This window comes from Nipponia nippon, unplaced genomic scaffold, assembly GCF_047370975.1.
Source record: "Nipponia nippon isolate SJK-2023a ecotype South Korea unplaced genomic scaffold, ASM4737097v1 scaffold_2, whole genome shotgun sequence".
In the NCBI taxonomy this organism is placed as follows: Eukaryota; Metazoa; Chordata; class Aves; order Pelecaniformes; family Threskiornithidae; genus Nipponia; species Nipponia nippon.
This window is the reverse complement of record NW_028262336.1, coordinates 71,056,642-71,072,023: the sequence shown is the minus strand read 5'-3', so window position 1 is coordinate 71,072,023 and position 15,382 is coordinate 71,056,642. Positions and strand designations below refer to the sequence as shown.

The window sequence follows — 15,382 nt, the reverse complement described above, 5'->3', positions numbered from 1 at the left end:
GGATGCAGGATAAAGACAATAATCTTTTTACTACAGATGTTACAAACAGCAGCTTATCCTTTTCTCGATGGATGTGCTGTTTCACATTTATGATTCCTCCATAACAGACTTCACTACATTTTTCTGTTTAATCTTCATTCTGTAAAACATAGCATGCCTTGGTATGTGCTAACTCCCACTAAGCGTTAAACTCCTCCTTGGAGTTATGACCACTCTGAACTCCCCCGAAAAGTAAAGCAGCTTCAAGACTCCCAGAACTCAGGAACATTTCGAGACCCTTTCTCCCACGTATGGTAGATAGAAATAATTTATTTGTTTAATACTGGGCACATTTCTGTAGCAGTGGAAAGCTACATGTTGGGAACTTAAATTCCACAATTTCAGTTGTGTTTGTAAAAAACCTGCCACATTAACTCATAACACCTCAGAAGGTCCATTTGAATATGATAAAGAGTTGTATAGTTTATACGTGTTGATAGTTGTCTCATTCTTGAATTTTTTGCTCAGCCAACCTCTCACTCATTTCAGCTGAAGTTCTCTGGACATTTTCTTCATGTAAGAGCTACAGGACTAATGTTACTGAATATATCCATAAAAAATTATAGCTGCAAAAAATTTACTGCACTGTTTCTTTTAGAATTATACTAATTTTCTCCACACACTTAGGACAGATTTCCATATGTACTCTTGAATTTTCAGAGACATATAATGTATTTGTAAATCCAATTATTTCTGTCTGTGGTTCATATAATTAAAATCTTAAAGTTATCAACTACATCAGTGTCCACATGTCACAGACACCTGGTAAGTCCAAATTTATTGAGTTCATAGAATAACGAAAATATATAACCCTCTACAAGCACTACTGTCTCATGTTAACAGTGGTGAAAGTAGTCCTGGATGATTCAGGGACAATTCTGTTCCACTTTCAAATGCCTCCCTTTCAGCGCAGAAGTTGATAATTTCTTACACTTCCAAAATCTCTGCCTGCTCCTTTGTATGCAGCTGTCACACTAAAATTGCTCTAGGCTTATGTCCTCAGCTTTGTCTCTCTGTTCATGTTTCTAGCACCTAAAAGACCCAGACTGAAGATGCAAAGCTGTTACTTTCTATTACTTTGGGCAAAAAAAAAGAGTCATAACATACCTTGCACTTGTTAAAATTATAGCTTTAGAATAAATTAATGCTTCAAGCAATTAGTACAGCACAATGACTTTAGTCTGCCCAGACTGACCTAAATGAAACTTTATTTCATTATTAGCTTGTTCCAATTTCATGGTTGATTCATGTTCAGCAAAAGTCCTCCAGCCTTATCAGACCTTCCACAACAACTCCTGTTGCTGCTCAGGCACTTTTTCAAGATTTGTCTTTGTTTGGTGTGGGGACTGAGACTAGCAGACAGATTTGCAGGATCATAGGCTGGAGCTGGTAATGCAAATATCTGCTTGTTTTTTTTTAACAATAGCCCACCTTTATTCTGCCTTTCTTTAAATAAGCCATAATAAAACATTAAATATTTGTAGGGAATTAACTTCAAAACCAGATTCTACAATTGTGGCAGAAACCGTGTTCAAAATCAATGTAGAAATCTTTCATAAGTTAATAATTTTAAAGTCTTACTGTACAATATCAGCAGAACTTCTCCTTTTGTTAAATATTTCCATAAAGCAATGGCATGTGAAAAAAATGTTTTAAGTAAACTGTATATCTTATATTGTTTCAGCTGGTGGGGACAGAGGTAATTGTCTATTTGGTCTCATTTGATACAAATCCTCCATTTATTTTAGCATGTGATGATATTGATTTTGAATCCTCTTTTTCCTCTGTTTTCTCCACATCTGTCTTTGTTTTGACCCGGTATCTTCTGTAAACACGGTAGCCTGGGAATCCATATATAGTTAGTATTAAATAAAGAAATTATAACAATTGCCTGAAAAAGATACTGTAGTAACATGTAGCCATGCAACATTTTCCTTCCTTATAGTGCTAAAACATTCTGACACCTCCAGACAGTTTCTTTAAAGTTATGTTTAATTATTTTATGTCTGCAGCACTCATCACCGGAAAAGTATGTTTAGAAAATAACAAGGAAAACATTTTAAATTCTTCATTTGGTGTTTGACTGCTTTGTGTTCCTGTCATGTGCAGTAACTTTTAAAAATATTGCCTGTCTCCCTTGGGAAGCCTTTGGGCTCTTGGCTGGGTGTGTGGGACTGACCCTCACTTCTATGTGAGTCCTTTTTGGCAGGAGCTGGGACCAAGTGGTATGTCTGTCCCCATGCCATTGCCTGCCAGAGAGGCCAGAGTCGGGGCTGTGCCTCGCAGGCTGCGTCCCTGGGACAGTGCTCTGGTGTCAGGTAAGATGGCTGGTTTGGGAGTGGGAGCTCAATAGTCACAGCTGGTTTTAGGTGTGAGCAACAGGGACAAGGTCCCAACCTTCAGTAGGTTAGTTGTAGTAGCAGCAGTGCAACTCATGAGAGGTGCATGTGGGAGGAAAAAGGGACCTTTACCTCTAATAGAAGATATTTTCTCACATTAGCTATGAAGCTAATGCCTGTTCTCTCAACAGCTGGTAGGAGGGGGACTTTGTTCATGCTTGTGGGGATGGCCCTGCTGGGCAGCTGCATGTCCAGGCACCTGGGAGTGGTGGAAGAAGATGCATTTGCCCTTCCTCAACCAAGGGTAATAACAATCCTGTGCTCAATGTATTCTCATGTGCCCAGTTGTAGGTGGTGGAGATCCCCTCCCTTGTGCTGAAAAAAAGGGTCTTCCAAATCTTGAACTCAGCCTTGTATATTCCTAGTTATGCACAGGGCACAGCACAGAGGTGATGATCAGTAATCATTTGGGTCATTATGTACTTAACTATTTTCTATTTGATTATTTTTATCCCTGCTTGTTTTCTCCATATCCGTGAAAAATGAAACTGATAATAATAATGATAATTATGCTATAATAGAAAATATCTATACTTTACCTCCTAAAATTAGTAGTGCAAACAACAGCTGGAAAATGCTGTAGATGAGTGGGAAAGTAAACATCAGTTCAAGTTGTTCAGGAGTGAATGAGAGTTGTACTATAGTTGAACATAGCTGACTGTTTTGCATGCCTGTTTCCAGAGACACTGTACGACATCTAAAGGGAACAATACAAAGACAACTGTGAAATAGCAGCCTGTGGGTCCTTATGCTTTTTAATAATCTGGATAAGCAAGAAATATATAGTAATAGATAACTAAGAAAATGGTATCCTTCAGCCCACATAGTCAAGAAAACACTCCACAAGTCATATAGCTGTTACCACCAGAATGCACACAATTTATGGCAGTTCAGCAATTGTAAAGGACTGTGATCCACCTTCAGGCCATGTATTTGGCACTTGTTATCTCCCTCTCTTGTAATGATATTCTAAGTTATAGGTTGCTGCGTCTTCATGAGAAATTTTACTGCAGTCCTAACCCATTTATAAGTCAGGTCTGTTTCACTCATTTGAAGTGTAGGGCATGGGCACTTAAGGGGAAGATGTATGAAAGATTGGAGGAAATAGTATAGCCAGAATCTGTAAATAAAAATATGCACGAGAAAAGTTTTATCTACACATAGTATCCCAGAAACAGGGTTGGGGAATGAGTGACTCTGTAGTGTAGCTAATGTTTAGGGAGTATTCTTGGTATTGATTAATAATTAAATAAAAACTTTTTTCACAGCTGAAAAAAGGCTACAGGTCTTTGTCACAAAGAATTCCATACCTGTGCCAAGACAGACCAGCTATGCGGGCCAGAAGGAATCCCAGAGAATAGCCAGCTGCTGGAAATATGGTGCCAATGACCCATAATTTGGGTGAGATGATCCAGGAGCCTTTGTAGAGTACTCCCCCAACCACAGCAATGAGCACGACGAGGACCGCTCCCACAATGGAACCAATCTGTGAGGGGAAGGAGGGAACTGAATGAATAAGAGACCCCAATGAAATTTAATGGCATCAAACATAGTGTCAAACATGCGCATGAGTGTCTCTGAGTCACCAAAACATCTTATTAAACATAAAACCTAAAGTTTATGGCAATGTAATTCACAGCAGGCAGACAGATTAGATAGCTGCCATTTTTCCCAAACAGGAGATGTATGATGTACTTCAATGTGTGACTACAGATATAGATCAAGGCACAGCTATAATAGGTATCTATAGCAGATACCTGTAAAGCTAGTCTCTTGAAGCCTTGGCTATAATTGTACTTGTGACGTGAGTGAGGAATGGTGCACACTTTAGAAAAATTTCCCCAGAGTTGTTGGGAAACTGACAGCCTAATAGCTAGTATAATGCACTTTTCCTCCCCACTTCTTGGGCAGCCACACTCTGGGGCTTAGTATAGCATATGCTAACTAGACGCTAGATTGTTAGTGATAGGAAATTGTTTGCCAAGTGGATGAGTAAATCTTTGATATGGCTGAAAATTTGTGTTTGGAAACTGGCTGTGAGCTCGTACTGCATTTCTACATAGGCATGGTCACTGAGTTGATCTTATTTCCTGTGGCTGAATGTACTGATATCTTCACTGCTGCTTGCCAAAAAAAGTGATAACTCACTCTCTTCTCAATATCCAAGTTAAATGTCTGCCCTTATGGCATATGTTGCCAGGGATTTCACCAGCAGACTTCTGGGGCTAAGCTTAGGAGAATCCCTTCTCAGCTAAAACGTGTATTCCCATTGAACTGGTTTCATCAGTCTTTGTCTGACGCCTTTTTAAGAGCACTGAGTGAACAAGTACTTTTATTTGACTGAGCTATTAACCACATGCAGCTAGGAAGAAGAAACATGGTCTGGCCATGACAAGCTCTTCTATTTCACCTGGCACACTGTATTTGTGCTCTTATCTCCATTTCTCACTATATGGACCTTAATCTGACAACTACAGCTCAATCTTCACTTGATGCTTCATTGCCCTACATAAAGCAAACTGTCAATGGACCCTACTGTGGGTTGCTCACCCACTTGTAAGAGAGAGGATGAAACAGTGTTTTGCTGAGAGGGCAAGTAGAGTTTCTTTTCATGTGAGTTCAAGTCCACGCTTTTCTGTTAACTGATTAAACAGGAGTAGTACAGTTTTGAAACCAGTACTCAATAGTACCCAAGTTCATAAGGAAGCTGTGAGTGCATTTAAAAATACAACACAATAAGCTAACAGTTTAAGAAAATGAATTGACTTAAAAGGACCTTATTTGTGTTCTATGCTTCTTGAGCTGATAGCAGAGATATGTATATAAGTGGAACAACAAGTTGCCATATTAGTTTTCTTTAAGAAAATTTAGAAAACATATGTGTTTATTAACTAAGAATGGTTAACAAAGGCCAAGGGTACTCAGAACGTCTGACAATCACTTTAAAGCTAAATGTAATGTTCACAATGATTAATTTGCTGTTAACACTAAATGCAGGTAAGTTATTATTATTATTTTGGTGAGAATAGGTTTTGCCAAAAACCCCGTATTTTTTATGCATCTGAAACTATCTTGCAAAGATAGATGAATTTTGTGAATAGTTTTGTTAAAATTTTTTAACAGTTGGAACATTTTCAATTTTTTTTTTTAATAAAAATTGACTTCACACTCAAAATTGCCCCCAAAAATCAATAAACTGGTTTAAATCTAGAAAGTTTTTTTTTTATCCAGAATGTTTTCATTTTTTATTATTTTGCAGAGAAAAATTGCTTCCAGTTGACCTCAATTATTTTCCTTCCAATTTCAGTTTACATTCTAAACTGAACTCAATTGCTAACATAGTTGTAGCCAAAGACAAAAGTAGGTTCTTTGGATAATGATGGTTTCTAATAATGTATGCAACTCATGCATGTTTGTGCAGGGGGAAAGCAATACATTTCCGCAATGTCTCATTTGTTTTCTGCTGAAAACTTCCCGGCTCTTATGAAGTCAGATACTAATACTATGAATAGCAATGTACTGCTTCAGTGATGCCACTGATTCCACAATTTGTCCATAATTACTAATGCTTCAGCCTTATATATCCTACCTTAAGTATGATTTTTGCTTTACTAGGCCATCTGTGGTTAACATATATTCCAAACGAAACAGGAATTATAAGAGATACCAGTGAAATTCCTGTAAAAAAGAAGAGAGAAGTTAAGTCCATGTATCGTGCAGAAGTTCACGACAGGAGGACAGACATGGCGTAGAGCAGCTGGGGGCACAGAGCAAGTCTTCGGAGGATGTTTCTGGTATGTGCACCCCAGAGCACGCATGCACGCTCTACCCACACCTGCCCATTTGCTTTTCTATAGAGTCTGTTATCTTTGGCAGCCTGTTGAAGTAATTGCCATTCTGCTGAGCTACATGCTCATTCACCCGCATCAGAAAGGCAGACAGAAATTTGAGTGTGCTAATCATCACTATCCTGTGATGTGAGTAGCTATATTAAATGTTCATTTTGTCTGCAGGTGTTTCACTACTGTACCATATCAACAACCGGTTTAGAGCTTCTTTTGTTTTGGCCTGTATTTATTTTGAAAGCACAAGCAATGTATGTGATTTTTTTTCCCCAGAACAATGGGAAATGACATTGAAGAATATGAAGATGACTCTGCTGGCTTTTAAGATTAGCACAACATGGAACTGCATTTGATAAGCACTAGGACCACAGCTCTGCAAAGCACTGGAGCATGTATTTCCAAATACTTCGACTATTTTCTCTTTGTAGCTGTATGAGATTTTTGACAGGAAGTCAAATGAAGCCACTCCTGGCAGTGTAGATTGCAGCTTTTCAAAGAGACTCAGCAGTTTTAATCACTTGCTTAATTATCCATGTGTGCTTAAGTACTTTGCCAGATTATGGCCTCAGCACTTAGCACTTTGCAGGATTGTGCCTTAAAGCTGTTACAAACACTTTCATCCAGGGGAAGCAGCTATTCCTGTACAAATGATTCTATATTCTTATCCCAGTACCACATGTCTCCAAACCATTTGGAAAGAAAAACACGCACAATCTCATGATAAATATCTGTACAATATTTATACTGACTTCAAGTCTTTTTTTCTGCAGAGGTGTGGATGACGTCAAGTGATCTAGGTACCTAATTCCCATGGAAGTTGTTGGAAAGTAGGAGGATGAATATTTTTAAAAATCTGGGGTCATTTCTTCATGACTCTGCAGGATGTGGTATAAAGGTGGTTGTTACTAGAGGGAGGATAAAGGAGAGAGTTAGAAGAGAAAGTACTGGTTTACTGAACTCACCAATGCTGTCATAGGGGAGTACAATTGTGCTAGAATCAGTCCACATTTTGGTGTAAATAAAGAGGCAAAGTGGCATCATTCCCATTGCAAGCAGTGTGGAGCAAGTTGTCATGCTGATGCTGCAAAGAAATTTGTTAGAGTGACAGTTCATGTCATGCTAGCCTATAGACTTTCTTATTTTCTTATTATGACTTCACAGCTTATGAAAGGTTGGGCAAGAAATTATGCTGGCTACAGACAATTTATCCTTTACATCAGGTTAGAAAAAAGCCAAATGGAAGGAATGGCTTCTGCCGAAAAGAAAAGAATATAAAATATCAACGTGTTCTGCAGCCACAGCACAATAACTTTCAGTGCAAATGAGGCAGTCAGACAGGTGGCCATCAGGAAGGTCTGTTGGCAAGTCTGTCTGCATGCTTCCTGTCCGGCTGGCTTCTGAGAGGGTGGCAAGCTAGACAGGGTCAGGTGGACATCAAATGGAGCTTTGCATTACACCAGCAGTTCTAGAATGTTAAAATTTCACTCCAAAGTCAACAGCATAAAAAAAAAAATATTTCATCATCTAGGTTGTGTGATGTAATAAAATTCTGTTTTCGGGCTTGCTTTGCTCTAGGCCAAAGAGTGGGTGCTGAGAATTACTCAGTGAAGCTGAGCATAAGTATTGTTGTTTCCTTGGTTTGTCAAAGACATTTCTGTTTTAAAATATAAAGTCTTGAAACCATCAGGCCTGATACACCTTGTACTAAAAGATGCATTCTGCTACAGGAATGAAGAAGGAGGAAAAGGCAAGACAGCTAAAATAAGGAGGAAATTCTTAGACTCTGAGTAGAATGGATAAAATGATGCCTACAAATCACACTCCTCTGATATAAAAACAATGAGAGAGGATTCTAGTTAAGGGACTTTGGAAACTTCTTTATGAGCCTCACTTCTGATTTCTCTTTTGTGTCACTTTCCTCAGAAAAGGGACTACCGACCCTGTCCCACAAACTGGGCAGGTCCAGAGAAATCTAGAACAATTAATACAGAGACTACAGGAATATTTGCATTAATTTTGGTTCCTGTCACTCTCTGCCTCAGAGTCATTGAATAGAACTTTGTAGGAGCCTCTGTCAAGAGAGTTCCTACACACAGAGAAAAAAGAGCCATGGGCTACAGTTAAGGTCAGGTGAAACCCCAAATGCAGAAAAGAGTTTATTTTTCCTGCCTCCATATTTCCGACATCTTCCTACTGTCCCTGTATCTACATCCTGCTCCAAAGTCTGCATGTTCTCTAACCCCAGTCCCCGTGCTCGCAGAAGCTCCCGGGAGAGCTGTGGAGGAGAGGACATGGTGTTTCAGAAGCAGTTGTTCTTGTGAAATATCAAGAAATGTCAAAACCAGATGTCCCTATGGGAAGCTTTAGAGGATATCATCTGGGTCTGAGTTACTAAGAAAGGTATAAAACCTCATACTTTACCTCCCTGTGATTATATGAGCAGTAGAAAATTAATTCCTTCTCTAACTTCTGGTCTAGTTGCACTGGGTTGTTTTGAAGCAGGACTGTAGGTAATGGTGATGGGTTGTTATGTATAAACATAAAATATTATCAGTTAAAAACGAAACCTTGTCTAATATGATGGGCAGGCTTTCTATAATACTGGGTTGGCTCCAGAAAACAGCCAAGCTACTTATACTATTATTCTTCTATCAAGAACTGAAGATGTTGAAAAAAAAACCCAAAAAAACCCAAAAAACCCCTAGAAAACAAAACCAGACATTGCTGTCTCTGCTGTACCTCCCATATCCTCTGGTCCCTGCATTATTGTCACAAAGGTACTGACCAAAAGCCTTTGACTTCTTAAGGTAAAGGTCTTTACTGGCAGAATAACCTTTTATAGGTATTTTCAATTTACTTCACCCTCTGCCAGCATCATGGGATATGAACCTTGCTCATATTTATAGCATCATCAATTCAGATTTTTACCATTGATTTCAGTGGCCTGACTCTGAACATACGGAGCTGAGAAAGCATAGTTTAGCTCAGTGTATTCTTCCAAGGAAAGATTAGGACAGAATTTCAGACTTGTGCTGGATATCTTTCCACCTGTCGTTTCTTAGACCTGTATTTATTGAAATTAAGTGTCTTACAATTCCTAATATCATAGGTCTTTCCTCCACAGTAAGGAAGTTGGTGATTAGCAGAGCTGACCTCATACAAAATTCGAAAGCTGGTATTACATTAACACCTGTATGTGACAGAAAAGTTCACTATTTTCAAAGGCTGTAAAAAATGTCTTATTAAAGCTACAAATATTAACATTCTTAGTCTATTTGCCCTAGTTCCACGTCTTTCTTCTCTTATTTTTTCCATTTCTAGTTCAGACTGGCATATGATAAATTGAATGAATGCTCCAATTTATTTTACTCTGTGGAAAACAGAGAAATGATCCTGTTTATTTTAGAGCAAAGTAATCAGGATATAAAAATAAAAAGATGGCTCATTTTTAAAGGCTGTTAATGAACCCGCCATGGAATCTGCATCAAGAGTAGGGTTCACTTCCCCTGTGTGTTTGTCACGCTTAGCTACAAAGGAGTTTTTCATTGCCCCCAGTATGCAGGGCTGCCTTAGGCAGTGGCTTCTAGCCTGTAAAACTTTCCCTCAGTTTGAAGACTTTGCAGAAGGTACCAGGAGCAGATGGAATTACTGCAAGTGATTTTCATTTGTATTAGTTCCCAAAGAGAAAATCTATGCCTGTCTATTCATTGTATAGAACACAAAAGGAGGGAAAATATTTTTCCACAGGTGGTCTTTTTCAAGAAACATTACTTCAAGAACTATTGCATAGCCACTATTTTGTACACAGCATTTAGATCCTAAAATCATTTGTTATTTTTTTTTTTTTACTGCCCAAGATCTTGGGAGATACAAAATCACAAAAGTAGTTCTAACTTGGAAAGGATTTCATGATCTTTAGTATCTTAGCAATCTTCATAAATGCTATTTTCTGCAGGATCTGAAGATTTACAGTAAAGACATTTTCTAATATACACAATCCTGTTGTGCTGTCTTCCTTATGAATTCTTAATGAACCAAGGATATTTGCTATTCTGCTTATATTTACTACTATTACAGTAACTAAACATCTTTACACGAAGAAAGCTCCACCACGGATGGGCCAGGAATCTAAGAAAAAAATCAGACAGTCCTTTTCAATATAAAGTTTACGATGTAAAAAGCCACATGAAATACTTAGAGAACGGTTGCTCTTACCTTAGGTCCATGTCTCCATCCACCCAGTAGGCGATGACATTGGAGGCTGTGCCCCCTGGACAGCATCCCATGATCATCACCACGATAGCTTGAATAGGAAGCACGTTAAAAGCCAGGGACAGCAAGAAGGCTGTGAGAGGCATAATTCCAAACTGGCAAAGGAAACCCACAAAAATACCCCAGGGTCTTTTTATGTGGCCCCAGAATTTCTTAATTTCCACATTGCAACCCATGGAGAACATCACCAAAGCCAGCATGATTGTTAGAACGGTACTTAAAATTATGCTCAAAGTTTCATTAAAATTATCTTCTGGTAACACACAAGATGTGCCACTGCAAATAGTAGCATTTGCTGGACAAGCCGTGGAGTTTTCTGCCAAAGATCTAGAGTTAAATTGCTGGGAAAGAAAGTAGGTCTGCATTTTGAAATACAGAACTGCTCAGTACATCCAAGGCAAACCTTGAAGCCTGTGTAAATAGCTGTTTGTCAGTGACTCCTTTTAAATGATCCAGGAAGCAATAAAGTGCAATAAATACTTGAACACTCTTGCTGTTCTTGAAGGGTTTGGCACAATGCTGATTCATATAGTTATAAAAATTGCACTTGCTCGGTACGGTAACAATTAATCATTTATTTATATGATAATGAGGAATCCCACAACAAGAGAACAGCTGTGTTAATATTTAAGGGTGTAAAGGGGGCTTATGGTGTAGCTGACCACATGAAATGAGAATCACAGCAGGAAGACAAAGTTTAGATTTCATTCTTTGAATTTCTTGCATGCCTGTGGGAGAGCTGCTCATGCATGCACCGTCACTGGCATTACAGGGGTCTGTGGAGTGAGCGACCGAGACACAGAAAACCATGAGTAGAGGTCCTGAGCTAGGACTTGAAGCTGCAGTTCTTGCTAGGTGATGCAGCATTCACCATGACACACAGGCTCATTTGAATATGGTGGGATCCTCAGTTGGTCATATTTCTAGTGTAATAGAAGTTATGACTGGTGCACAGTGATAACTCTACCATAGGACTGCATGCACGTTTCTGTCACTTTTGGCTCCTAAATGCAACTTTTAGGTAATTTTTCTGATTTTTTCTCAGCTTCCACGTAATCCTGAAGATGGTGAAGACCCTTGGCTGCAAAGTTTCCTGTGATGCAGTCTGCTAAAACGTCACCTGTATTTTCGGCTTTGGCACATGGAGAACTGCCAGTGCCCTGACATCTCCACATCCCTCCAGCCTGGGCACTGGCTGACCACCTGGTGGCTGCTCTTCCCTTCTTGTGTCTCACATTGCTTCCAGCCACATCCACCTCCACACGGAGCTCATGAGCTGGGGAAGAGAGGAGAGGGGAAGGGAGGGAGGGGGGCAAGAAGCCATGGGCTGTGCTTATTCGGGTGGCATGGAGATTTGCGGTCGTCTGGGCACCTTCTGTCAGGCACAGCTGGCACAGCCATGCTTTGTTCCAGCTTGGGCTGGAAATGGCGGGTGGTGAGAGCAGGAGTGTGGGGTGGCGAGGGCGGAGGAGGAAAGAGATGTGTTTTCTGAGCCAAGCATGGGGAGCGGGGATTAGGGCAGTGGGGCTGGCATGCTGCTGTGGAGCCATGGTACTCAGCCAAAGCCGACCGCGTCCCTTCAGCGTGGCAACACGTTCGGCATCTACACTGGGGGTGAGGGTGCAGGCCACCTTTTTTGCCTCGTGTGGCACAAAGGTTAGGAGACAGGTTTCTCGTGACTGGCTTTGGTGTGGCTCATCGGTCTCCGTCATCTCCATGGCTCAACAGGGATGAGAGGCTGAGGCATGGTAGCTTCCCTGGGATCCCTTTTGGGTCTTACTGCTCTAGGATGGGCACTGGGCATGCTGTATGGCATGGCTAACACCTTGTTTGTACATGGGACCAGAGAAATTCATGGCATCCTCAGTGTATTTACCTCCTGCTGCACGTCCCTGTTCTCCCTCCCTGCCTTGATTCACGTCCTTCTCTCATGTGTGCTTTTCTGTGGAAAAACATCATATATCAGCCAGCGCTTAGATATCTTTACTGTGCTTACTGGCCTACTAGGTGGATGCAGTGCAAATATTCATGCATTGGATATCAAAATGACTTTGTGCCACTGATATTCTGTAAGAACAAAAGAAGGCATGAGAGCAGCCAGATGAGTTCTTCAAGGCAAAACAACAGCAGCAACAGCAACAACAACAAAACACTAGAAATCTGGAATAATTTTGATTATACACTGTACCCGAATCTCAGTTTCAAGTTTTCAAAAGCCTACAAAAGTTTTTGGGTTAGTCAAAGGTTTAGCCCTCAGGCTTCCTCCAAAACTGGGAATGTTTTCAAGGGAAGAATTTTGATGCTTCTTTACCTGTACCCAAGCTTTGGGGCAGAAGTAGCTTCAAGTGTAGATCTTTTTGACTAAAATCAAGCTGAAATGTAAAGTGCAACTGATGTCCCCCCAAAATCTCTAGTTTTCAATACAGAAATATTTTTTACTAGGGTAACATGCTAAGCTGTATTTATCTTCAGCAAGCAAGACTGCCACCAAAAGCCTCAGCATTTTGTGCCTAACCTCAGTGTGCAAAATGATGTGTAGCTATTTTTTTTTTTTTTGTACTTTACTACTAAACTACGAACCATTGAGGGGGAGCTGACTGCATTAGAAAGGATTTCCCAGCATGCTCAGATGGCACCTGTTTCTTTACAAGGGGGTCAACTAAATGGCTGTATCTCCTAAGTCACTGTTGGGTACCTGATGGGATAATGTCAGAGTAGTTTTATCCTCCCAGACAGCTGGCAGCTCCTACCCTGTGATTAGTGCCTGTCCTGGTTTCAGCTGGGATAGAGTTAATTTTCTTCCTAGTAGCTGGTATAGTGCTGTGTTTCAGATTTAACATGAGAATAATGTAATAATGCACTGATGTTTCAGTTGTTGCTAAGCAGTGTTTATACTAAGTCAAGGACTTTTCAGCTTCCCATGCTCTGCCAGTGAGGAGGTGCACAAGAAGCTGGGAGGGAGCATAGCCAGGACAGCTGACTCAAACTGGCCAAAGGGCTATTCCATACCATATGCTCAGTATGCTCAGTCTATATTCCATACCATATGCTCAGTCATGCTCAGTATATAAGCTGGGAGGAGTTGGCTGAGGGGGAAGTCATCACTGCTCGGGGGCTGGCTGGACATCGGTCAGTGGGTGGTGAGCGGTTGCATCACTTGTTTTTCCTGGGTTTTGTTCCTCTCTCTCTTTGGTTGTTTTACTTTTCATTAAATAATAATAATAATAATAATAATAGTAATAATAATAGTAATATTCATAGCAATAATAATAGTAATAATAATAATAATAACAACAATATTCTTATTCTTATTCATTATTTTCATTTCAGTTATTAAACTGTTCTTAACCCACAAGATTTCTCACTTTTACCCTTCCGATTCTGTCCCTGCTCCCACGGCGGGGAGTGAGTGAGCAGCTGTGTGGTGCTTAGTTTCTGGCTCAGGTTAAACCATGACAGTGTCAGATCTGTGTGACTATGATACGGCTAATAGAACAACAAGCAAGGTAATAAGGAGTAAATGAAAGGAAGAGAAGGCTACAAGATCTCTGTGTGGCAGAAAACTTATTCTCCTTATTACACTTGCTTTCAAACAGAATGTTTTAGGAGCTTTTATTTTTCAATCCAAGTCTTTTGAAGGGCTACCTAGGCTTTAAAAACACACCTATATTAACATTTTCTGTAAAATCTGTATCAGAGTCTGGATTTGTCCTTGAACTTGCTTCTCGTTGAAATGAAAATTTTTGACTTGAGCATCTTGAAATTTCCAGCAAGCCTCAGGGCCAGGGGTGACTTTCCTAGGCCTGTGATGCTGTGAGAACCCAGGGTGAGTGGTTTGGGAGAGGAGGTGAGGGATCTCTAACTCACAGTGGCTATTTCTCAGGCAGAGCCTCGTTCAGGGGCTTGCTTTCACCTCCTCCCTCCCCCTGCCAAGCACGTGTCTGAGCTGTGAAGTGGTGCTTGATGCCGTGCCCCAGAAACAGCACAGACAAAGTGTCCCTGCTGTTGGTCTCCAGCCTCTGCTGACAGATGAGTGTCCAGCTCTCATTTTGGAGTTGGACTTCTGGAAATGGAGTGGAGGGGGAGACCTTCCTGCTCAGGCTTTGGGCTCGACTGAGGACAAACAGGACATCAGCTACTCACCTGCATGGCCTTGTGGGTCAGCAGGTTGCGTAAACATAATCTGTACTTACTGCTAGGTTTGCCTTCGTTATTTCTCCTCTATTGTATAAGGGATGGTTCTGAGTCATTAGTTCATCAGCTAACTGTATAAAACCTTAGATCACAAAAAATCCTTTCTGGAAACAGAACTGAGCCCTGCTGAATTCAACTTAGTATTAGGCTGACAATGCCACAATTTAGCACAGATGCTAATAACTATTTCAAGACATCCTCATGTGTTGTTAGGGAAATAAAACCATATCCAAGACATTGAAATATTTACAGGCACAATTAAAACTTGGTATGTTGCAGGAGGTACAGTATTATCAAGTAGGCAGGTGACTCTCAGGAGTGCTGGATTTCAAACATTCCTCTAGTCTGTTTTTCTTTTTACAGTGTGCTTCTGGGATTTAATCCACATGCAGGCTAGTGGGAGAAAACAGCAAATTTGGCTGCTCTCTGTAAGTTTCCCTGACATCCTCAGGGAAAGCAGCATTTCAGAGACAGTTGTCAGAGGTACTGAGCTGTACAGCTTCTGTTTTATCACCTGTTTTCCACCTGGGTTATGGTGCTTAACTGGTGAGATGGACTATGTACTGCTCTGTGAACCCAACTGGCATCTTTTGCCTATTCCTGTTGCGCATGTTATTCAGTGTGATTTTAAGC

The 15,382-nt window shown here is 40.4% G+C and overlaps 1 protein-coding gene across 1 annotated transcript; it reads right to left on the bottom strand.

Annotated features, from left to right (window-relative positions):
* Window positions 1-289: 289 nt before the first annotated feature.
* On the bottom strand, window positions 290-10,970 carry SLC10A2 (solute carrier family 10 member 2). Its single transcript, XM_009470342.2, has 6 exons — window positions 10,499-10,970; window positions 7,246-7,364; window positions 6,028-6,116; window positions 3,749-3,924; window positions 2,978-3,135; window positions 290-1,880 (listed from the first exon to the last, which is right to left on the bottom strand). The coding sequence occupies exons 1-6, from the start codon at window positions 10,918-10,920 to the stop codon at window positions 1,747-1,749; spliced, it is 1,098 nt and encodes a 365-aa protein (XP_009468617.1). The 5' UTR covers window positions 10,921-10,970; the 3' UTR covers window positions 290-1,746.
* Window positions 10,971-15,382: the final 4,412 nt, after the last annotated feature.

What these genes read in the sequence shown, in the direction of transcription:
- SLC10A2 (XM_009470342.2), bottom strand. Translation starts at nt 10,920, where the DNA reads ATGCAGACCTACTTTCTTTCCCAGCAATTTAACTCTAGATCTTTGGCA. An exon ending in GCTGGTCTGTCTTGGCACAG is followed by an intron (nt 3,136 to 3,748) that starts GTATGGAATTCT and finishes TGTTCCCTTTAG; the next exon opens with ATGTCGTACAGTGTCTCTGG. An exon ending in TGCACTACTAATTTTAGGAG is followed by an intron (nt 1,881 to 2,977) that starts GTAAAGTATAGA and finishes ATGGATTCCCAG; the next exon opens with GCTACCGTGTTTACAGAAGA.